The 26,008-nt window shown below is 36.3% G+C and overlaps 1 protein-coding gene across 7 annotated transcripts in view; it reads left to right on the top strand.

Moving 5' to 3' along the window:
• The window catches only part of LOC121313365 (protein cordon-bleu-like), a 119,685-nt gene that overhangs the window by 68,147 nt on the left and 25,530 nt on the right, over positions 1–26,008 (top strand). For all 7 annotated transcript variants that reach the window (XM_041245793.1, XM_041245798.1, XM_041245791.1 and 4 more), the window contains 2 exons: positions 2,321–2,497; positions 22,929–23,148. In XM_041245793.1, coding sequence (XP_041101727.1) covers positions 2,321–2,497; positions 22,929–23,148 — 397 coding nt within the window. The remainder of the gene's footprint in view (positions 1–2,320; positions 2,498–22,928; positions 23,149–26,008) is intronic.

Here is a 26,008-nt window from a genome sequence, read left to right as displayed (position 1 = left end):
AAAAACCTTGAAATGCATGCTCCTTTGTCTGTGCTGCATTATCTGTGGTGTATTAAACATTTGCTTTGTTTAAAACATTATTTAATTATTATTGTACACTACAAAAACCACTCTTGTATTCTTACAAAAATGCCTTTGAAATGTTATGCTTCAGCTTGATAACCATTTATGTCTAATACTAGACACTACAGTGTATGAATTCTGCATTTCTAATTTTTGTTTTTGTTTAAAACTCAGAATGCAACAACAACAACAACAATATTTAACACACTGAAATGTTATTGACACAAAATAACGTTCAGTATTTGCATGACTGCACTTACATGGGAGTTTACCCTTGTTTTTTTTGTATCATTGTTTAGATTTTTATTTTTTGTTTTTGTTTCATAGTTTGGTTTGATGTAATTAAAGTTGTTTGGTAACAACTTTTGTTTTTGAAGGTACTAATGATGTTTTATTTGCCTAGTTTCATATCTCACTGCAATTAATTTGCACCATGTCAGCTTATCCTTATAATTGCACTGTGCGTTAGTGAGACTAGTCCCTAAAATAACCAAATAAATACATTTTGATTAAAACTCCCCAGAAAAGGAAATTGCTCAACATAATAGTTCAGCCTGTGGTTTTTGGCAGCAGAGCTGTGAAAGAGAGACAAATCCACACCACCTTACCAGAAATGAACTTGACATTTTGAAAGATGTTATTGACCACTGAGAACAGTGAACAGGAAGCCAAGGCCCTCTTGGAGACCAGCACAGCTCATTTAATCAATGACCTTTAAATATCACCAGGTGTGGGGACCCAGCCAGAAGAACTCCAATAGGAAATTCAGAAAAACTAGTACATGTGTTTTTTAATGTAATACATCTTTATATATATATATATATATATATATATATATATATATATATATATATATATATATATATATATATACACACACGGTCAGTTTTCTTCCATTTTGGCTGATCTTTATTTATATATATATACTATATATATATATATATATATATATATATATATATATTATATTATATATATATTATATAATATTAACGCGGACTAGTTAATATTGCTACCTTAAGCTCTTAAACCAGTGGTCCCCACATCTTATAACCCAGCCAGAAGAACTCCAGTAAGCAGTAAGAAATGGAAAATTCAGAAAAACTAGTACATGTGTTTTTCAACATAATACATCTTTATATATACAGTAATCCCTTGTTATACAAGCATAATTCGTTCCTTGAAAACTGCTCGTTAGGTGAAATCTCATATAACAGAAATAAAATCACATTTGGTTCCCATGTTATAATCTTCGATTGGTTCCAGAGCACAAAAATTTCCTTTTCAATACCTAAAATTCCCCTTAATAAAGGACAGAACTGTATCTAAACATTATCAGTTATTAAAGAAATTAGCCTAAAGTTGTTCAGTAAATGACAAATAAACAATCTCTTGCGACATGCACGAGTGCCCCACAAATAAAGACTGGGGCTGACACAGTTTTCTTTCATGCGCTTGTCATGTGTTAGAAAACGTACATTATAGAAAATATTTGTAAGTTGTAAAAATGCTAACAATAAATAACGCACAGTTATGAAAAAGAAAATTAAAAGAGAATATTAAATATAAAACAGAAATTTTAAAAAACACTTAATAAGTAAAGAGGAGATAGCAGAAGCAACTGACAACAGCTACACATACGAGACAACACGAGAACGGTACAAAGACTCACAGCGCTTGCTGGGGATGGCGGTGAATGCTGTGAAATACGCCTTGCATAGATGCAATACGATAGGCCACTTTGCAAGCTCCCTTCTCATAAGAGTAAAAATATGCTCATTTAATGGAAAAAGAGGTATTAATTTTTCTATTTCATATAATTGAAGTCTCATATATCAGTAGCTCGTATAGCAAGGGATTACTGTATATAAAAACCAGTGTTCCCCACATTTTATGACTACTGCAATATTGATTTTTTTTGAGGGGAACAATTAGTCTTTTAAAGTCTTGTTAAACAAATGTGCCCATGGCCAAAAAACTTTGAGGACCCACTGTAAAGCACTTAGTTCAATACATTATTTCAGTGGTAATCTCAATGTTGTGTTTGTTTTTTTTTTTGTTTGTTTGTTTTCTTTGTTGTTTTTTACAGTCTAGGGTTTTAGGTCTCTCTTATCTCTTAGCCACGTAGTACTGTTTGTGTGAAGGTGGGCCCTCTGCAGGGATTTTTTGTTTCCAGGGTCCCATATTCAGAGAATTTAGCTGACAACATTTACTTGTTGCAGTATTACAGGTGTGATCCTTTACTGTTTATTTGTAGGGCTACTCAACAGCTCCAAGTACCCCTGCTGTGAATGCCCGCCCCGGTACACTGGGTCAATCGCTGTCTGTCGGCAACATCCCAAGAATGTCTTCAAAAGATGATCCAAAGAAACGCAGAGCGCCACCACCTCCTGCAGGGCTATCCTCACTGCACAGCTCACAGGAAACCATCCAGGTAAGTGGCACTGGGCTGCTTGTTACATTTTTGCAGAGGACGGGAGGTTCTAAAAAAGGTATCAATACAATATTTGGAGTCACTTTAAACAGGACTGTAATTACTTTCTGTGCTGTAGTTTACAGTTCACAGCTACCTTATTAAAAATCCTCCCTACCGAACTCAATTCCTTACCCACCCATTTGTTGCTGTTAATTAGCAACCCATACTGGTGTGTGATTATATATTTTAAGTTGCAATTTAAAAACAGAAGACAATATACAGTGTGTGTGTGTGTCCCTTTAACACTCTTCATGTTGCAATGTTTTCTGTATCTTGTAAAAATTGATGTTTCTGAAGTTTAAGCCAGCTCTGCGGCTCAGTGGTTTTCCTGATTGTTAAATTGTTATCTGTGATTTAAACCCCCTGCTGAAATGCTGTGCACTGAATCAGTTACTTCTGGGCTTTGCTGTCATTTTCACTACTTATAAAACCACTCTTCACAGACTTTCTTTGTGTGTTTTTTCTTTTAAAATATTCATAACTATACTGAAGATGCACTCAGTATATAACACACAGAATTCTCTTCCAGTCTTTTTCTTTCTAGCGTCTAGGATAGATCTTTGATTGTTCATAACCTTAAACGCATTTTTGATATAACAAGTATTTTTTTTATTTTTTTAAAGGCTCAAAAAAGAAAGCATATTTGAAGACCAATAACTTGTTGTTGATCTAAAATAAGCTAGTAACTTGAATCTACCTAGTTCAATATTTGTCCGAGGTGTAAATTGAACAAATGTTATACAGCACACAGTTCCAAAGATTCAAAAAAATATGTTATGTACATAATCTACATCTGAACAGTGGCAAACATTAAAGAGCAACTTGGTATGGATATACAATACCAAAGGCATCTTGTTTAGTCATCACTTACTGGCAATTAAAAAGAAAAAGCCCCTACGTGGTCTCACTGTAGCTCTCAGAACCACGTCTAACCTCCAAGTACATCTGGTATACTAGACTGTACCCATTAACCTGTCCCCTTAAAACACTCTGCCCCTAGAAATACCACATTTGTTGTAGTGGTATTTCTTACTGATGTATTTCTTGCATTCACTAGTAGTACAATGTTTCAAGAGAACATGTTACTGGTTACCCTGATATACCAGATGTGCTTGGTGGTTAGACATGATTTTCAGAGCTCTGTTGAGCTACAGTGGTGCTTTAAAAAATCACAAGGATGTGATGACTAATACAGAAAAGGGAGTCGAAACAAGAAGAAGAATACAATAGGTAAGATTACTGTGGTAATTCACAGTTAGCACCATTGAGTGGTGCTAACTAGACAGGTCAATATTTCTACAAAGACAACAAATAAAAAGCAGTGTGTCTGACAAGGAATTGCAGAACCCCTAAGCCAGCTATGAAATCCTTTGTACTAGCAATATGATAAAAGAGTAAAGGTAATCATTACTCATTATTACTGATCAAACAGAGCTGCTTCAGTAAGGCTTCCAATTTGCACATCTGAAGATGCGTGAGAGCTGAAATAATAGGATCCAGCAGACATTATTCACAAAGCATTAGTGTACTGATGAATGCATGTGACTGATTTTATTAATTTTGTACACTATAACTACTGAGACATTCTGACATTTAATAACCACCCAGGTCTTACAGCATACTATGTTGACTAATTGAGGACACTGGGGGAAATAAAGAAGAAAATATAATTGATCGTGTGATCTCAAAATGTACAATTAAAATGCTGAGATCCTTAACAATGTTGTTATCCAATCAAAGTGAAATGTTACAATCTTGCTATAATTACCATGACATAACAAACTTGTGCATTTTTTAATTTTGTATCTGCTTTGACCAGGGGTAATGTTTGACATGTTAGTTAGGGATGTGGGTTGAGTTATTGTGCAATCACGGTAATTGGTTAGGAGATTTGAGAAGCTGATGGGACACCAATTTTGGCTATAGCTGGTGATAAAAAAACAAGGTTGTTTTTGTATTCTTGACCATTACTGCCTGTGACAGGGGTAGGCTTGTCACTAACTTCATAGAGCATGTGAGTCTCAGCAGGAGCAGCTTGGACGCTCCAGGGCAGTGGTTCCCAACCCTTGTCCTGGGGACCCCCTGTCTCTGCTGGTTTTCATTCCAACTGATCTCTCAATTACTTAACTTGAACCTTAATTTCAAGATTTCAAGATAGCTAAAACTAGGAACTGGGTAGGAGCATTCCTACTTCTTCACCTAACTATTCTTTTTTTCCAGAAGGCTCACTCTACTGGGCGGGGAGGTCGACTTGCTACTTTTTTCCATAGTGAACTTAGAATCAAACAGGAAATTGTTGAGGGTTATTCATGTTTTGAAGTTTTAACCTTGACATTAAAATGTCCATCACCTTTTCATATTGTAACTATTAATCGACCACCTAAGTCAAATCCACTATTTCTGACTGAATTTGGGGATCTCCTATCTATATTGACAGTCAAATATGATATGATTCTTTTGTTGAGTGATTTTAACCTTTATGTTGACATTGATTCTGATTCTAACTCCTTGGAATTTTTGAGGCTACTGGATTCCTTAGAGTATATCCTGCATGTCAAAGATCCTACACATAATCGTGGCCATACTTTAGATCTGGTAATTTCTAGTTATTTGCACCTAGTTATTTGCAGGACTTACTGACCCTGTATCTTCCAAACCACACTCTGAGATCACAGGATGCAGGGCTGCTGGTTATTCTTAGGGTCAACAAAAGCAGCATGGGAGGTAGGGATTTTTCTTATTGCGCTCCTAAATTATGGAATGCTCAACCTTTGTTTGTCAGGGAAGCTGGGAATGTTATAGTTTTTAACTCAAGACTAAAAACATAATTTTATAAAATTGCTTTCTTATGTTAGTGAGTGTTAATGTAACTTTAAAATTGATCATTTTGTTTTATTATGTGTATACTGTTATTTAAATGGTCTGACCATGGCAGTTGTATGTGTGACAATGTGTGTAATCAATATAAAAAGTATAAAAAACGCTATACGCTATAAAAAAATAAATAAATACAATTTTTATAAGTAACGTGAACTCTGCAACTGTTTAAGAGCTGATAACAATAATAGAAAAAAAAGTATAAATTAGCAAATTATCGGTTCAATTAAGGGTTTAGTTAAGTAATTAAGAGCTCAGGAGTTCCCCAGGACCAGGGTTGGGAACCACTGCTCCAGGGGTACCACGCTGTCAGTCGTTTGCTCGAACAGGGGCTTGGCCACGGTTTGCTGACCATGAATCCCTGATAGGCTGAGGGGCGGGCCCTGAGGTGCTTCCGACCAAACAAAAAGACGTTGTGATACACACCCAAGTTGCTTGAGGTTCCAAGTTGCTTGAGGTTACGGCTGAAAAACGGTGCAGGATTAATCTGACAGAGAGAGAGAAAAACAAACAGTCGGCTGAACAGCACTCAAAGAGGCATACAGTATAGTGAGGGGTCGGCAGTGGGACCCTCTCTATAGCGGAGGGAGCGCTTGGCCACCTTTTAGTTTCCTAGATTATTTATTTATTTATTTATTTATTTTGTAATTTTGTATTGTCTTGTTTTTCACCCTCTTTGTTTACACTACTGTTTGTGTTTGTGGCCAGGACCTTACCATTCCTAGTACGGTCACATGGTTTGCCCTGTGTCATTCCACTGCAACCTAGGCACTACCATTGCTGGTACCCTAGGCATGGCACCATGCAATTGCACCTGCCATAATTATATAAAGAAATCAGCGCACCTCTGCGGCATATAAATAAAAAAAAAAAAAAAAAAAAAAAATCTGTGTCGTGCTCTTTAATACAGTTCAATACAACCCCCTGCAACACTGCCTGATTTATTTAGATCAGTCCAAGAAGGTTAAGGGAAAAGGTTGAAAGAACAAGGCAATTCAGTATTACATGTTCTACCTAAATACCAATATCCCTTCCAACTCTTGCAGAACAACCAGATACCATTGTATTTGAATCTGGCATTAATGTTAACTTCCATTACTTAAGTTTCTCAGTCTCCTGAGACACTGGTACACCAGTCACCTCCCAGTCCTACATAGTTTAAACAGATTTGCTGCTTTGTTCCCATAATACCTGTCCAGGAACAAAAATAAAAACTCCTGTTACCGGTAGCTGTTAAATAATTAATAACCATGTGTCAAGAAGTCATAAGTAACTTCACAACAGCATCCTGTTCTACAGAAGTGTTAGGAATGTACTTTTTAACAACTGCAAAACATGAAATCACCCTGCCACTCGATATGAGATGGAATACTCTGCCCTGATGGTTATCTATACTTAGAACAGCTCCCTCCCATATAAATTATGGGAAGTATATCATGCCCTTCTTATTAGATAAGTGTTTTGTTGCCAAGACCATAGGGCTTATAGACACAAACATTCTGCCAAATTATACAGCTACCAGATTTATCCTTAGCCTGGGAACCTCAAGCTCTTTTTTAGGTCTATTATTTTCTTTTTAATCAAGACTCATCATTAGTGGAACACAAATTCTCTGGGTGGCTTCAGGTGATGAGCATATAGTTGTGTAACAAAATAGCATGACTGCAAATAACTACTGTAATAGACCTGAGCTGATTACAGCTTCTTTGAACTTAGTGCCAGCAATTCGAAAGGCGTTGCAATTCTGCCCTCTGTGACCTTAATAGGAAATACTATTAGAATGTATACAGAAGTGACAAGATAAATGTGATTCACTTAAGTAAAGGTCTGGAAGCTATACTACTGAAACAATAAGGGACTAATGAGAGGTGAGAAAATGTTTTTTAAAAACCTTGTTGGTAGCTATATAAGTCTTCCATTTCTGTAGTTTTATCACATGGAGTGTCTCAAGTTCATTAGTGCTGAAGCCAGAGCTTTATGAAGGAGGTAACTAAGCACTCACAGAAGAAGACTTTATCATTAGGTGCCAGTCTATTTACTTCACTGAGCTGGTAAAATATCCTGAGGCAAAGCTACATTTGGACAATAATGTAGTATTGTTGGTATGTTGTTAATGCTGTTTAGCCAGCACATACTTTAAGGAGGGAAGATGTTGTTAGTTTTTCATCCAGGGCAAACTTTGCATATGAAAGACGAAAAACGCTGTTGATTGTTTTTAGAAATAAACATACTACAGTGCAATCTTGGTTACAAATGTGTTTGCTTTTTTGCTATGTTAAAAAAAAAAAATAATAAAACATGTAAAAATGCAAATGTAACATTTAAAGCGTTCATGTGACAAAAAAAAGAATGAATCTTGGTTATAAATCTCCCTGCCGACCTTTGTGGGTGCTGTGTAAAGGGGATAGTGTGCCCTTGACTGGATGGTCTGACAATTCATTCCAGGGAAAGGTGGAAGTCAGCCATCTAGAAAGGAGGTGGAGCCACAGTACACCAAGTCATCGCCCCAGAAGGGAAGCAATGTGGCAACCACGGATTGGAGAAACAGTTGCACTCGTTAACCAAGGGGGCGTGACTGACGGTACAAAAGGGGATGTGGCTAATTGATCTGTTCCTTTGTTATGGTTGCGAGAGAAAAGACTAAAGGAAAACCAGAAACGTACTGTGAGTTTAGTGTTTGTTTTGTCATGTTTAATTCTACTCGTTTGTTGTTATTACATGGCTAACACGTAGCGGGAGCTGTCGCTTAAGGCCAGCACCAACCCGAACAACACTTCACGACTGTACACTAATAAATTGTATTTCACCACTTGCATTTCAGCACTCACTCTGGACTTGTGATCGCGTGTGTGTCTTTGTGTATGTACAGTATATACTGTGTTTATTATTTCGGCACTGTAACCCGTTGTTTGGAACAGTGCAGTACACATTGCTGTCTATTGCCTGGGATTGTTATTTGCGGCCGCCAGACCAGGATGACAAAATAAACATATGTTTGGACCTTGAATTTTGTTGTTGTCTTCTGCTACATATCACATCACCTCTACACCTGCGCACTGCAAACCACTTTGCCACAATTTAATACCAGAACATTTGAGTCTGGTCATAGGAGGTCAGAACAACACAATGGCCTGTCATATGTTTTAAAATAAGATATTTAAAATCTGGCAACTTTTGTAACAATTCCACCATAAAGAACACAGTCTTATCTACAATTACATTGCAGTACATATAAAATAGGAAATAAAATGTCAAGTTATTGTTTTAGTTTTTCTAAGTTATGGGAAACAGTATTGCATTTTGCCTTTTTTTTTATGGAACAACGTCAGAACAGTTTTAACAGACTTCCTTTCACATAAAGATAACATGTTTGAGTCCTTTATTTATGAGCAACTGTTACTAACAGGAAAATCCTGCAAAAGCAGTGTATTTGTCTAATGGAAATGGTGAAAGATCTCGTTCCCTGCCAGCTGCTACATTCCTTTTTTTATTTACATGCAGACAATTGCATTCTTTTAATATTTTAATCTTGTTTGTGTAATATCAAGTAGCGCTCACTGGTAGTATGCATCACTTATATAATTAAAGCTTGTTGATGTATATACATTTAAAACCAAGTGTGACTGGTTTTCTAGAGGCTCTGGTTAAACAGACTGTGCTTTTGTTTCCAAACAAGATTGCCCAGCATTTTTATTGAAGTTAGTTGTTAATAAAGGCTAATAAATGTGGGCCGATTTTAAAACCTCAGTTTATTTAGGAATTGAGTCTTTTAGTTTTTAAAGTATTTAATTGTGTTTGAGTCAATGGGTGCCAGCAGGCCCTAAAATGTATTCTTCCTATACAGAAAACAAACATTCTTACCCCCATGGGGGATGCATATTATAGAACCACTTATCCAATTGTAATGACATTTGTTACAGGAGATTGTTTAGCACAAATTATGGAGAGTATCAAACCCAGGGTTTATACTGATGCCGTTGTCTAATGTCTGCCTGTGTGGTTTTGTATTTATAGTTTTTAGATGGAGATTTGCATGTTGACATGAATATTTATTTTCAAATGTAGAAACCATTCTCACAGCAAACCCAGTCAGCACATGTAGAATCTGAGCTGTCGACTCCCTGCATCCATTTACTTTGTTGGCAGTGAAGACTTTAGTTTGAAGATAGTTTCATATCTTCAAACTAACTATATCAGGGTTTCCATGCTGTTTAGAAACTCCAGATTCTCTCTCACTTGTTGTGAGAATGTGACGTAGCATGCACATATCACGCACATATTCCTCACACTATAAGTGTAGTACCATTTAAAAGGTAAACTTCTCACTATGTCTCATCAAGATTTACATTTACACAGCACCAGCAAAAGATCTAACATTCTGGTAACACAGAGTCAAAGTTTAAGTGAAACTTTTTTGTGGTCTTCAGGTCATCCCCTATAAGTAAAACTACATGTGAAAGGTTACTCCATACTGTTGTAAATTCTGAAAAGCTCATTGACATGTGCTGAAGAATTCTGTGATCACAACTGAATCAATGATATATTTAAAACTCTAAAGTGTGACATGCATACATTCAGGTGCCCTCACGGTATCCATGCTGCAAGGCATGTGATCTCTTGTGTGAGATAATAAAAAGTGCCACACTGACTATGTTCATACCAGAACATATAAGGGGGCCGTCTTTAGAGTGCACAGTCTGACGTTCATGACATTTCAACATTAAGCATAGTCAGGAATTCACTGCACTGAACTTCAGCCAAGGGGCCATGTGTTCATCAGTATTGCATCAGGCCAGGCTAAGTACAGAAACACTTGTCTTTGTTTACAACTATGTATGAGTAAATGAACACTCTGTACTTAAACCATTTTGTTAATTTTATCATATACTTTGTTGTTTACTTGAAATCTGTAGTTCTACACAGACACATGTACAAATAAAAAAAAATAAAAAATGCAGGGACATAAATATACATGTAGGTCACCTGGCACAGTGTCAGTACTTGTGCAAATTTACAGTGCTTTTGCTGCAGTGCATGTAATTGTTACTATTTTACAATCATATTTTATAATTATGAGGGGGTTCATGTTTAAATAGTCTGTTTGTGTTAATAAGGTGTATTTTAATAAAACTGCCTAATTCTTACAAAGCATTGGCCTGTATTGGATTTCTTACAGTTACTAATTAAGAGAAGTTGATTTGGATTCAATAGGCTGCTTTGTTTCACCTTAGATTTCCATGTGGTCTAACAACTTGATAGTCTTGATGTTTTTAAGAAATGGGGAAAAATGTTTAACAAGCCAAACACAGAATTTCTTCTTCTTAATGCACAAACCATTTGCTATCACGATATTTGATTTAATGCAACTGACAACATTTCTCACAGAGTCAGAGTAAAACTCAGAATGTGCTTTCATATTCAACAATGATGTTGATATTATAACAAATAAGTGTTGAAGTGTAATCTTAAAAATAAAAAAATAAAAAAAAACCCTGATAAATGACAAGCGCTAATTCAGGCACACACCAACTATAGATTAAACAAATACTGTGATGCAATACAGTAATGTGCTTTGAATATTGTGGTTTGTATTGTTAGGTTTGTTATGATACATAGTGACTGATGTAAGGATAGGCGTAGCGCAAACAATTACGGCTGCAAAATCCAAATTGCCTAGCGACCAGGCAACTATTTTGCACTGTGGCCTATGTAAGCTTAAGAGAAATGCAAATTACTCAACACGCACAAACAATGAGCTGCAATGAGGGTCGCAGTGAGCACTGCCTGTGCATCAGGCTTTTTAGTGAGTTAGAAGTACAGAGAGCAGTAGGCGCGGTATGAGATTTCTGGAGCCCAAAAATCAAACCAAACAAAAAAAATAACTATATCAGAGGAAGGGCAGCAAAGTCCTCTTGGTACACGGAAAGGAAAATACAAGTTTTCTGAGGAGAAACTGAGAGTTCTTACGGCTGAGGTCACTCAACATGAAATTGAGTTATTTGAAAAAGCGTCAACCAACATCAGTCATGTTACCAAACAGACCATATGGTCTTCTATAGTTGAGAAAGTAAATGCTGTTGGTGTTACCAGGAGGACAGTCAACCAGGTGATGAAAAGGTGAAATTCAGCTGTTAGGTCTAGGATGACCTGCGGAGTGAGACGATAATGCCTTATCGCCACATCCTCGGGGTCTTCTTCTTTTTCTTGCCTTTTTCCTCTGAATGTTTACCCGTCTGCCCTCAATAAGAGCCAAGCGTTGCCGCATCAGGAAGTGTACCGGTCTCTGAAGGTGTGTGTTTTTATACAGCTCTTAATTACTCAATTCCACAATGGTTTGCTCCTTGTAAGAGGAGGTGCAGTGTATTTGGAGGGTCAGCAATTGCCCAAGTGCAAGGCAAAATCCTTACATCTCATTATAATGTTTGCACCCGCTTAGTATCCCAGATCCCTGCCCAATTCTATGCTCTTTTGTCATTTGAATACATTTCAATGTAATTTAAATGGATTAATGATGGCAAAGTGCTAATTTGATAGTGGGTGTAGAACAGTAGGTGAAAACTATTCTTTACATATGCCACATTTTTTGTGCCTGCTATAGTCACACTTTATGCCTGCTAAACACGGTTTGCGCAATGAAAATGCATATTTTGGCAGCAATATGGGTGTTTTGCAGCAGCAAATCACTATGCACATATCCTTAGATCAGCCCAGTACTGTGCTTCTATACATAAAAAATGGAATGCATACATGTGCACCATGTCTAAATATGCCAGTAATTGTGTTGGTGGGATCAGCCCACACTGATGGGTCTCAGTGTTTCTCTCTTCCCCCTTCTGGACACCAAACGCAGATTGATCTTAATGTACGGCATGTTTTTTTTTGTTTTTTTTTGTGGCTCAGTCATAACATCCAGAATCAAAAGTTTTCTCTGGAGTAAAGAGTTTTTTTTTTTTTTTATATGTATAGATGCAGTTTCTCTCTGGAGAAATTGTACTATATGTGTAGATATTTTTCAAGCATGGCCATTTGCAGAAATACAACAGCAAGAGCAGGTAATGTCAGGGAAGCTTATCAACAAATACAAACTGGAAAGTACAATGTCCACAATATTCTAGCCTTGTTTTATTATGATGTAGTGACTCTTGGCTGTACATTCCTGAAATCCCTGCCAAAGTATTTAGGAATAGTCTGCACTACTGCCGGCCTTAGGGGTAACAACACTGCTAACCATCTGGCAGGATTACCTTTAAAAATAATCACCTGACCGAGACAAGTGCTTCTTATAAATTATTGAACTATGGTAGTAACTGGCACCTGAACAAATTGTTCTTCAGATTACTGATGAGCCCTGATGAAACTTTCATGAAAAAATAAATAAATATATTTATAACCTCTTAACTAATACTGTATATAATAATGGAGACAGTCTATTGCACTTCCAAATATTGCCATTTTCTAATAATAACTACCTAGGCACAGGTATTTAATTGTAGCTATTTCTTTTTTTTCCTTTTTAATGTGTCCAATTATTATTTTTGTCCTGGTTTTGGAATGCTCAAATCGCCTTTCTTCTCACCACATCAATTCCCCACATGGTTCAGGAGACCTGAAGGTTCAGTGGGCACCTCCAATCCCACGACCAAGCCAGCTTCCTTTTTCACCTAGGAACTCGATAGCGGATGTTTGTGAGCTACCGACCTCTGGAGGACAAAGGTCAGCCCTGCAGGTGTCTGCCTTTGAGCTTACTGGGCGACTGGCCAGCAGGGTTTGATAAGGAGAAACAGTCCCTGCTGATTTTGCCTCCCCAGCCCACGGGAGCACCAGAGCCAACATGACACTCCCCTTGGAGTCCCCAGTGAAGTCTGGCTACTCTGCACAGCCAGGACTCGAACCTGTGCTGTATGATGTCACCCCGCACACCATGCAGTTGTGCTTTTACCAGTTGAGCCATTCGGGATCCTTTTTGATCACAGAAAGCTGATACATTCATGTTGTAATTAATATAGCAAATGTGTAAATACAGTTTAGCTACACTGTAGTAAAATGTACCTGAAATGGAAAAAATATTAGCTTGTCAAAATACATGACTGTTTCTCAAGGATTACTACTTCGAATTACTACAGAATAGCACCTCGCTTACTAACCGTTCCTAGTTAGTTAGAAGAATTAGAAAATGTCACGCTGATTTGTAGGTTTTAAGGTGTAAGGAGGCTGAAACTACCTTGAATGCAAAACTTGATTGAGTTTCATGGAGGTGACCATGGTCTTTCTGAGGTAGTCAAGCACTGTAGCTGAAAGCTATGCAGTGTGTTCAGTTTGTTTGCAAGGGGTATGGCATGTTACTCTATATTGTAGACAGTTGTGAAGAGTAATACATTGTGTTCTTTGGAAAGGAAGTCAGTATGTTGCCAAAACAAATATCCTGTGGACCGATGTAGTCACAATTTTTTTTCTTTACATAAAAAAAGGAAAAAAATAGCAGAACATATTTAGTGTTGCTGAGCAGCATCCTGGAGTGGAAATGCAATGGGAGGCTTTTAATGGGAGTTAGGAGTGAGAGGAAATCTCAGCTATTTCAGTTGTTCAACATCAGTTTGTTTATAGACACCTTCCTGTCTGGCAAATGAAAGCTGAAAAAAAGCTTGAGGTGTTTGAAGAAGATTAGAGCGTTTTATTAATTCCTTGCTTCCTTTGGCCATGACATTTCATACAAGGCGTGCCTTCTTTTATTTAAAAAAACAAACTGGAGAATGACCAGCGATATCCTTTAACCTTTTCACTATATTTGGTCATTGTGCTTACATCAGGGTTGTTTGCGTCAGAGGTCTTTATTTCCTTCCTGTGAAAAGAGAGCTGTTTTTTCCTTTTTAAAATTCCCTTTTATATTGATAAAAGAATATTTTTTGAAAAAAAAAGCAGTGCACCCTGTGTGTAATACAAATGACTAAGCAGCTTTGGGTTACATTCCTTTTATAATGCACAATTTGTGTATACTTCCCTATCAAAAACACAATTTATGTACCTTTTCTATAATGATAATATAGAAATAGTATCCATCCTAGATTTCACAAATATTTAACAACAAAGCACTTTTAGAAAAAGAGCTACTAACCAGAGTTCATGATTTTGGATTTTTAAAGCAAATTGCAATCTTATTAGTTTCCATTTTCCCAAAATGTTGCTTGCACTGGAGGGTGCATTTATAACGGACAAGAAGGGAATTAATTAAAGCATATTTAATCATGTTTATCTTTTAAAAGCGTCCGCCTTCATCGGCTGCATTTCTACATAGACAGGGTGCAAATTATTTAAAGGGCTTTTGTCACTGACAAGAAATTGCCACAAATATGTTGGACTTCTGCGACAGCTGCTCACATACTTTTGCTTTGAAATTCTTGTGTCATATGTGGCCTCACCTTAATAACTTGTAAACAGAAACTGCCAGATCTAAGTCATGGTACAGCATTTAGTAATTAATGAAATTGATTGGACCTTCTTTGGAGGCTGATTAACACTAAAACTACCGGAGCGGTCTTTTTTGGTGCATCACGTTTTTTTAAATGCACCTGTACTTTTTTTACTTTCCTATATATATATATATATATATATATATATATATATATATATATATATATATATATATATATATATATATATATATATATATAACATCTCAAACCCTCAGTAGACCCAGGGGTGTAGAAACTTATGGAGATATAATATATTATACCTAGAACTACCACAGCTGTCATTTTGACTTTCATAATAAAAACAGTGGGTTTGGCTTAGTGCTGCTGAACTTGTGATCTTCGTGCTTGTTTTGAATAGCTACAGGTGACATTTTCAGACGTGATTTATCGATCAACAGTTGTAAAAATACTTATTTTCTAGTTAAAATGAATAGACCAATACAACGCAGGACTGCACAACAAGTCTTAGGCATGATTATATTGGAAAAAAAAAGTTACTGAATAACAGTGTACCAAACCAGCTATTGCAAGACTGGAGATGGAAATTACTGTTGAATAGCCAACAGAGTCGAACTCAGGCACAAAATAAAAGGGTAAATGGAAAACACTTGAATAAAAAAGTCAAACAAACAAATTTTGGGAACTATTCTCTATTATTTCACAGTGTCGTAAGCTCCCGCTGCATGTTAGAAGTCGTCTCTGAGTGTCTCTTTTATAGCCCAGCATTTGGAATCATAAGTCCCCTTCCAACACCACCCCAATTGTTGTGTCAGTGCTCATGTTGTAATAGATTTCCCGCATGTGTAACAAGCAGGCTGCAAAGACTGTGTCACAGACAATATCCCAAAGGAAAACAAACAATAACATCAAAATGTCTGATTTACAAAGAAACTATGGGAAAATAGTAAGCACTATGTTTGATATGTTAAAATACACACTGTTTTGACTACACTTAACACAGAACAGTTTGGTAGCGTGCGACGCTGCAGTAGTTTTATACGCATTTTAATATAACGTAAAGAAGACCGCTGCGGTAGTTCTGGGTATGTATGTACGCTCGGTAGTTCTCGTGTTAAAGTTCATTTGAAAGCCAGAATTCCTGCAGGACTGGTTTGTTTTGCTTTAATTAATGGTAGAAGTTCAGGAAACACACCTAATCACTTTTTTTAATACTGACTTCAGGGGAAACACAGAAGGTTTTGAGAAACAGTCAATAAATAATTCACCCAATGGGAGCTGCGGATCTGTAAAGTCTGAGTGGAAAAGTATTTGTTCAAATGTAGTTGTGGCTTGAATTCTCAATAAATGCAACAAGCCATAACAATTTATTTCCAAATAACATTGTTTTGGTACATAAAAGTGAGGAAAGAATCAGCATGTTCTTTGAGCTATAAACAATTTCTTCCAAAGTTGTGAATGCTTTGTATTTTATTTCAATGTATTCTGCAAGATAATTTTGGGTCTACTGGTGTCAGGTCCTGTTTACTATGGAGTTTTTTGTTAAGCACTGAGACAGCTTGTAACACATTGGGCCTGGTCATGGACGAAGTAAGACTCCAATTGTGTAGTACTTGAAAAGACCTGTTCCAAGATTTACTGTAAATTTAATTGGACCCAACTGAGCTTTTCCTGTCTATCGTTAGACTAATTAAGAGAAGAAGTTCACAGTAAACTTGGAAAGGCTTGAACTGCTATGGAATGAGACTATGATGCTAGGAATAACCCACACCACTGATTTGCAGTTGAGGGCAAAGAGAGACTTAAAGCACACTGTAGTGCAATAATACAGTAGATCAAAATTGGCTGAAGTAAATCTTTCGGGTGGTTGCAGTATTCTACCTGGTATCACCTCAGACACAGTTTATGTTAGAAATAACAGAATGCAGGAATGCATTTTGATGGCATGGTATAAATATATTCGAAAGCTGTGGCAGCAGAGGGTACACTGTCTGTGAAACGATGTCTTGTGGTGACATCAGACTCGGAAGAGACAGATCACAGAGTGGTGAGTGAAATGCACTGTTGTGCCTGGTTATTATAAATAAAAGATTTAAACAAAACAAAACACTGAGACACCAAAATAAACAACACATTGGGCAAAACAAACAGACACTAAAAAAACACGGTGAGACAAACCAAAAACAAGTAACGTGCTGATTTAAAGTCGGCATGAATAGCAATTGTGATTTTTTCCGCACCTCCCGACTCTCATTCTCTCTTCACTGAACACCCAACCCTGTGTGTGTGAAACACTGCCTCTTTTATGCAGCTGTACTCGACTCGAGTCTAATCAGTCATTCAACTGAATCTCAGCACATTCTGCATTTTATCTGCATGTGATGTGATTGTGCAATTCCCGTGCCTAAATACAAATGTACAATTTAAATCACTCATGCTGCATAGCCCAAATTGTACCCCGTGCACCAATACATACACACTAACCATAACACCCCACATAAAACATAAAACACAAAAATACGCACAGGGGCTGGGCACCCCACCACACTTTCCCACAAGGTGAGCTCCGTTAATCCGTTTCCTCATGTTGAGGACATTCAAGATCATGAGGTATAATCGCAATTTATGACTTCTGAAAACTAGGTCAAGCCAACTAGAAATGACAACCTTTGATAACAAACTGCAAAGATTGCTTCTGGGGGCATACAGCAAACCGTAAGCAGTTGTCATTCCCAGAGATTACATTCTTTTGTCCCTTCTACTTTTATGAGGGGGAGAGAATGGTTTATGATGATAACAGGGCAGTATATCGTTGAGTCAAACAATCTTCCAGTTATAATACATTAACATTCATGCACTTATTTTATTCTTTAGTAGAATCAGGTGAGGCAAACAGGAGAACAAACTGATTGTATAAACTCTTAGTGTGTTGTTAATGTACTGGCTTGCAGATTTTCACATACCCAGACAACAGTTAATCAAGAATAATCACACAGACTCAGGTATTCAAAGTTTAACTAATCAGAGTATATATTTACTCTTTCGACTTATTAACGCTTAAATGGATCGAGTGATCGCAGATCTACTTCGAATCCTAGCTCGTAGACAATCCAGGCAGTCTGGTGTCTTTGCAAACTAACTGCATTAATAATATATACAGCAATATGGTTACATCACACAGCTCGGGCAGTCTAAGGCATCCATTTACACCAATTGCATACAATGTAACAACATCTCTAAAGCTAATAATCGTCCTGTCCTGTATCGTCATGCTTCATTATAGGTGAAATAGAAATTTCTGATTATGCTTCCCCTCCTGCAGAGAAGTATGTCTTAAAATATAAAACAGAACAAAGAAAGGGCAGTCATCCAAACTTGAGGCAATGGGTACAATACCAGCAGTCAGTTTTGCAGAGAGGTCTTCAAAAGATGTACCAGTTAAGTCTGTGTTGCCAAACTCAATTGATACTTAATTGTAATTTTGCTGTCATATTTATATGACTTTTTCTCTCCTTTGTGCATCAGAAGACTTAATTAAATCAAAACATCTGCTCTGTTAAGAGTGTTTTTATCTCTAAAATTAATAATATACTTTTGGTACTATGCTACTACTAAAACTAACCAGGTTTTTTTCGAGTTTTTCTAAGATAATGATGTGTGCGATCTTCTCTAAAAGTAATAATATACATTCTTGTATCATGGAGTTGATATTCTTGTATCATGGAGTTGCCTCTCATCTTTTAAGATAAAAGATCATAGGGGCCCTTGAAATGGAAGACCTGTTATGTCAGTGCCTTGCTTGTTAAAATATATTTTCTGGTCCCATAAGATCCTGGTCCTCCCATAAGAGGCGCAAAACAGTTACATCCCAAAAGTAGACAAATCAAAATCTAAAACAAAATGGCCAACATGGTTTAATAGATCAATTTAAGAAAATATTCAGAGAAAAAGGGCACTTCACAGAGCGTTTAAATGGACCAAGAACCAAGTACACATAAAGAGTACTCGGAACTGCAAACGCAAGTCAAAAAGGAAGTTAGAAAGGGAAAAGAGAGATAAAAATGAACATTGCTCGGGAGGCTAAAACCAATTCCAAAAAGTTGTTCCAATATTATAACAGCAAAAAAACATTCAAGAAAGGAGTAAAATGTCTAAGAGATACAAATGGCTAAATTATAGTTGAAGAGAAGTGTAAATAATTACTTTTCACAAGTTTTTACAAAAAAGAATACAAATAACATGCCCTACATGACCTGTTCCTATCCAGTTTTAATACACCACCCACTCCATATATCACGGGTGTCAGGGTCCAACACAAGTCCGCTATATATCGAGGGTTGCGATATAGTGAGTGACCCATCTAAAAATAAATAGGCTAATAACAAATACTGCACAACCACTCCCTCGTTTTATCGTGGATGTCAGGGTGAATATAAATCATCTACGCAACCCGCTTTTTCTCATTTTTCGTATAAAAAGCAGCATACCATTTTAATTTCTACTGGGGAGGGTAATTGCTTCTCATCAACTTAAGTCTCCAAATAATTTCATGAATCTTCCTCTCCTTTATCAAATGCCCAAATCACTGCATTGAAGGAATCCATTCCCAACATTAGGAGGCTTGTTGCTAGGGAGCTAACGTCACTGCCCTGTGACTTTTGCTGGTGCATTGCTTAAAAAAATGCTTCAGCAAGTAGATATTTAATTTAATTTGTGTTACTGTGCAATGCATGTGTATATGATAACAGTACGATTTTAATGCTTTGTTTTTAATTTTTCTGTATATTTTAGTTTGTGATGTGCAGTACAAAATAAAATGAAATTTTATTATGGAATTGTATAAATAAAAGTGAATAAAAGTGAAATTGTCTATGTACAGTGCAGCTAAGGCATGTGCAGTTAGACTGTAAACTGCAGACAGTACAAATGGGATCCAACGCCAGGACCGCAGTATAGCGAGGGGCGATATAACGAGGGGTGGGTGTAACTTTAGCACAACCGATGCAGAAGTGTTAAAGAACTAGGATCTCTTAAAATAAACAAATCCCCTGGGCCACATGAGTACTCAAAGAAATGAAAGAAGTTATTTACAAACCGCTAACCAAAATCATGTAACAGTCTCTTGAGACGGGTTGTACTGACAGACTGTAGAATTGCAAACGTAATACTGATCCAGTAAAAGGGAGACAAAACTCAACCAGGTAACTACAGACCAAATAAGCCTGACTTTTATTAAATGTAAACTTATGGAAACTATAATAAGATCCAAAATGGAAAATTACCTATATGGTAACAGTATCCTGGGAGAAAGTCAGCATGGTTTTAGAAAAGGGAGCTCACGTCTAACTACCCTGCTTGATTTTTTTGAGGATGCAACACTGACAGTGGATAATTGCAAAGCAAATATGACATGGTTTATTTAGATTTCCAGAAAGCTTTTGACAAAGTCCTGCATAAAAGATTAATTCTCAAACTGAATAATGAAATGCATGTATATGGGTTAGGGAGCGGTTAACATGTAGAAAACAGAAAGTGCTGATTAGAGGAGAAACCTCAAAATGGAGTGAGGTAACCAGTGGAGTATCACAGGGATGAGTATTAGGTCCTCTGCTATTCCTAATCTACATTAATGATTTAGATTCTGGTATAGTAAGCAAACTTGTTAAATTTGCAGACGACACAAAAATAGGAGTGGCAAACACCATTGCAGCAGCAAAGGTCATTCAACATGATCTTGACAGTATTCAGAAATGGGCAGACAGATGGCAAATGACATTTAATAAATGTAAAAATAAATCTTGGTTTTTCACAAGAAAAAAAAAAAAAAAAAAAAAAAAATATATATATATATATATATATATATATATATATATATATATATATATATATATATATATATATTGCTACTGATATGTCCTACAGTGAGTGTCAACGGCTCATTTGAAAGGTAAGCGCTTGGACTAATTAGCTGTCACTTATGTATTTATTTAAAATGTCTATCTTTTAAAAAAAAAAAAAGTTTTTACAGAACTGCTCGTTCAGTCATAGTCACACCCCCCCTTACAGACTCTCCGCACCCCCCACTTTGCATACCACTGGTATATCCCCCTTTTCACAGAGAGTAATGGTTCCGGACTGATAACTATTTCATTCATGCATTTTAATTTGATCACAGAGGGTTATTTTGTTATTGGGTTATTTTGTGATGCTCCTATTCCAATGATCGTAACAGCAGCAGTATTCTGATCCACTGCAAATTTGTACATCAAAGTTAATTTTGAAATATTTTTCATAAAAAAAAAAAAACATATATTGAAGCATTGGTGCTTAATAATACATACTTTTTTAATCTCTATCACAAGCACCTTCTTTTATCCTGAATTTTAAATTAATTAGCTTTGTGTTGTATATCTATAGTGTACAGAGCTATATAAACTGGGTGGCAATCCTGATTGTGATGCAGTATGAGACGATGCATTTTCGTCCTCCAAAAATCTAGCACACCAGTTAATTCACTTTAAAATACCGCATACAATATATGCAACACCATACCGGCGATATCAGATGAAAATCGCTTCCTGTGGCTGTTTTAGAGCTCCCACTAATTGTTTGTATCCATTTGTTCTTGTATTACTTTATTTTCTGGAAAACAAATAAAAAAAAAGTTTATATATATATATATATATATATATATATATATATATATATATATATATATATATATATATAAAGAATGTTCCCCACAGAATCATTATGCAACATAGGGTCCTATTAGGATCTCTAAAAGAACCCAATGGGGACAGTACGTTCAGACGTGTGTTTGCTAGTTTGTGCGTTCCAATCATTATGCTTACTTCCTCTTATTACTAAGAACTTTTATGTAAAAATGGCACAGTAACAAAGGGTCATGCATACTATTTACTCGGCATTGGCATTGTGGAAAACCACAGAGCAATGAGGCTTGGGAGAGGGATACACTAAATGATGGGCAGCAGATTCTAGGACTAGTACCAAGGATCAACGCCTATTGGTTGTACAGCATTCGATGCCATCGCCCATTTAAAAGAGCAAAATGCCAAATTCTCTCAGGGGTACACACCTCCTTTAATTTGATCACTTTTTTCAGTAATAAGGTAAGAATGAGGCAACTAGAAACTCTGTGTGAAATGCATCCCAGTCTGCCACCTTATTGCGCAAAACTTGACTAAATTGTTAGTAGAAAAGAAAAACAAGCTCTGTCTCAGCTATATCATGGGTGCAACCACCAAGGGGGCCATGCCCCATCTCACTTTTCCTAATGATGGTGGGGGGCCAGTATATGGTTTGGCCTCCCTACTTTTACTATGATAAAATAAAGCTGCTTACATTTTTTTTAGTCCTACTACAATATATAGACCAAGGCTGGTCTGCACCCTTGAAATACTTAACTCAGACACAAGAACTGCAGGTTTTAAGCATGTTATATTGTTGTATTATTTTATGAAAACTAGTGATTTGTTGCAGGTATAAAACAGATCTAACAAACAAAAGTATAACAGCATAATATCTCAGTACATGTAAACACTTTGCACATTCTGCCATCAATACTGTTCAGGTTATCAAGTTTGTTTAAAACAATGTTATTGTTTATTTGATGTACTTATTGGTTGCTTTAGCTGCATACAATGTTGGTTCATTTAACAGAGGTGTAAAAAAGCTGTTACAATCAAGTTGTGGAACTGGCCACTATCGCAACAGACAATGACAGTAATCTGTAATATTCAGTAATGTTATATATATATATATATATATATATATATATATATATATATATATATATATATATATATATATATATCAGGTTATAGGAAAAATCCTGTCAATAGTGGTGCCCTTGGGCTGGAGATGAGAACTGCTGCTGTCAAGCTGTAGGTTGATTAGTGGAACTACAGAGGATGAAGATGTAGGGCTATGTGCAGTGAACAGACATTGGATGGTGTTAGTTAATTGTGTATCATGCTGTGTAAAAAGTACATCAAAAGTTATTTTAAGGGAGAAAAAGTTAACTTGTCACTCAATGTTATAAAATGTCTTTTTTGGCACAGGTCACATCTGGCTCACCAAATGCTAACCAGCAGAAGAAACGGCGTGCTCCACCTCCACCACACATTACTGTTCTAACTGCTAAAATGGAGGAAAATGCTTCTGTAATCAGTAACAAAATGGAAGAACCAGAGCCTGTGATGAATAATACTGCAGAGGAAACAGAACTGATGAGGAATTACAAAGTCAAGGAAACAGGAAACAACAGGCACAGCACCTTGGGTAAGTGATGGGGTATTCACCTACTTATTATTATTTTTTTATCTGCTACACTGTTATAATGTTAAAATACCTTTGCGTCAATTATTGGCATATTGTAATTGCATAATAATGTTTCTATATGCCTTCAGCGAAATAATGAGGAGTGGCCTTCAGGTACAGTGCTTTAAGTAATGATGGAAACACCCAAAAAAACAACATTCCAGCCTATTACATCATATAAGCCATTTTTAGGTGCAAGTTAGTGATGGATTTAATTTATAGGTGAACATATGCTATGTTTGGGATTTGTCAAAGTTTCCTTTATTTTCACCAAACCGCCAACCTGTTTGACAGCAGCAGCCCAACAGTTTAATCTTTTTGTTTTGAACACCACCAGAACAGAATTTTGCACACAGAAGCAAGTGAGACTTGCAGATGGGCTGCAGTTTACAATATAAAAGTACCCTTTTTGTCCTAGAAAGCTTACAAAAGAACATAGTACAAAGAGGCCATTCAGCCATATTAATTATTGTCCTTACATTTGATATTATTGTGCAGTATATTGATCCCAGAACTTCATCTAGTCAGTTCAGCAAGGATCCCGATGACTCAGCAGCAACTGCATGGCCGCCACTATCTCTGTAAAATAGTCCCTCCTACCGGCTGACGTCAGCTAGGATTAACTTTGTTGACTCCTCTTAGTTTAGAATTTCCCTTGAATTAGACTGTTTTCAGTTTGATGGACTCTGTCCAAAGCCACAATTTACTTTCTTTTATGCAGAGATCACAAGTGAGTGTAGTATTTTAAGTGCATTCCCTCTGATTTTTAGTTTAAGTTTATTACAAAAACAGCAGGCACAATATAGCTGTGGTGTGTTTCTGTTCTTGAATTCTGTAAATAAACATGCCCATTGTTTTAGTAAGTATTTTTCCATTATGAGATCAAGTGATGTATACTAACTAAACAAAATCACTAAAAATATTTTTAAATTCTGGTTTCAGTTTAGATATAAAGATTTCATGGTGCTCTGATTGAAGTGTAATCATTGCATTCAGAATGCGACAGTTAGCTTAGTGGCTGAAAATTAACTTGCAGATCAAGTTTTATCTTGCTTGAGGGCTTTTCATGTATCATTTAAATTTGGAAGAGTCTTCTGTTTTAATTACCGGTTTATCCAAAGGCTTGTTCATAGCAATATGCAGTCTGCCTGTTGACAGACTAGTGGTATTACTTTGTGAGCTGGCACTCAATTCAATGTGATTATTATTATTTTTTTTTTAAATACTAGACAGTCTGCATTAACCACATACAAGTAGCAGCCTAATTGTAGTTACATGCCATGTATTGTGCACACTCAGGCCACACTACGCCAGGTGAAATAGCAAAACTCTTGGCATACAGTACACCTTGCAAGTATGCTGGAGTGTTTAAACCACATTTTTGTGCTTTTATTAAAACAATGAATTGTAAAACGCTGAATGCACAGCGAAATGCACGATTGTTTTCAAATAATTACGGGCTCATTTTTTAAACTTAAACCGTCTGATGCATTTTTAAAGAATTAACTAAAATAACATAGATGTTGGCTCAAAAATCTCAGTAGATGTGAAAAATAGACCATTGAAATGCTATGGCAGTTTCAAAGATTAAAACCTAAAGCTTTTTTTTCTGAACTAAAATAACTTTTATTTTCAGATATTTTCATGGCAGAAAACCCTGCATATATTTCTGGCTTCAGTTTCTAGACTGGCTTGCCTTTTCCTGGTACAATGCCATGGAAATAGATCAAATTCTGCTTTTTCAATCTTTAAGTTCAGACCCACCCTAGTTGACATGGCATTAAATCCATACTAAGTTAAAAAAAGTGTTCAGGGACCTGTACTGAACAACCATTATGTAAATAATTACTTCCAATAACACAATTAACAGGATCAGCACAGGATAGCACTTGTAGGCGTATGTAATCCAAATTGCAATAAACGGCTTTTATGTGGATTTTAATAATCAGATGAAGCAAAATCAGTATTACACATGGTGATAAAATCAACTGGCTACTTTTAGCTGATGAGAAATTGAAAAATTAACACTAAAATCTGTGTCTGCCATCACAGATAACAGAGGGTGCCTGAAGATTATTTTTAGCATTAACTGCTAAATACAGACAGCATTTGACTCAAGAAGGTTTCAATTTTCTATAGTTGTGCAGTCAGCTTTGTCCTGGGGTTGGTTGTCCTAGCCCGCATTAAGCAACAAATGGTAGCAAAATAGACTACATGTGCATTGAACAAACAACTTCCTTTTCTGGGTAAATGGCAAGCTGTGTTTTGTGGCTGCTTAACCGCATCTCAATTTTAGAGTACTTATTTATCCTATCAAAACTTGGTAACACTTTAGTTGAAGTATCCATTATAATTGATTATAAACAATAGAAAGAAAAAAAAATAGCAAAAGTGTATAATGATTATTATTTCTATTCATACTGTGTAATTGTTAATAGGATAATTAAGAACCTGTTTGTAGATTGTTTATAACAGATAGCTAAACTAAAGGGTTACCAAACACTTTTGGTCAGGAGGGTAAATAACAGGGAATGTCAGGATCAGGAAGTGCAGTTACAGCCTCAACACTACAGACATAGTATCAACACTAATATATAATAAACTTTTGATGCCACCAAGTAGCAATTCCTAATGATGGATGTTGATAACCAGTGGTTAATGCAGCAAGTACCGCCACTTCTAACAAGCCCACAAAGAGTTCTGATACAGTGCAGTTTGCATTTTGCCATCATGTAGTGTTGCAGTACCACACAGCTGTTTAATCTGTAGGGGGTCTATGTGGAAGGGGTTACTTCATCACTTTCTAAGATAAAAGTATCAA

This window comes from Polyodon spathula, chromosome 3, assembly GCF_017654505.1.
Source record: "Polyodon spathula isolate WHYD16114869_AA chromosome 3, ASM1765450v1, whole genome shotgun sequence".
Taxonomy (NCBI): domain Eukaryota; kingdom Metazoa; phylum Chordata; class Actinopteri; order Acipenseriformes; family Polyodontidae; genus Polyodon; species Polyodon spathula.
The sequence above is the reverse complement of the archived record's forward strand: the minus strand, read 5'-3'. Positions and strand labels throughout refer to the sequence as shown.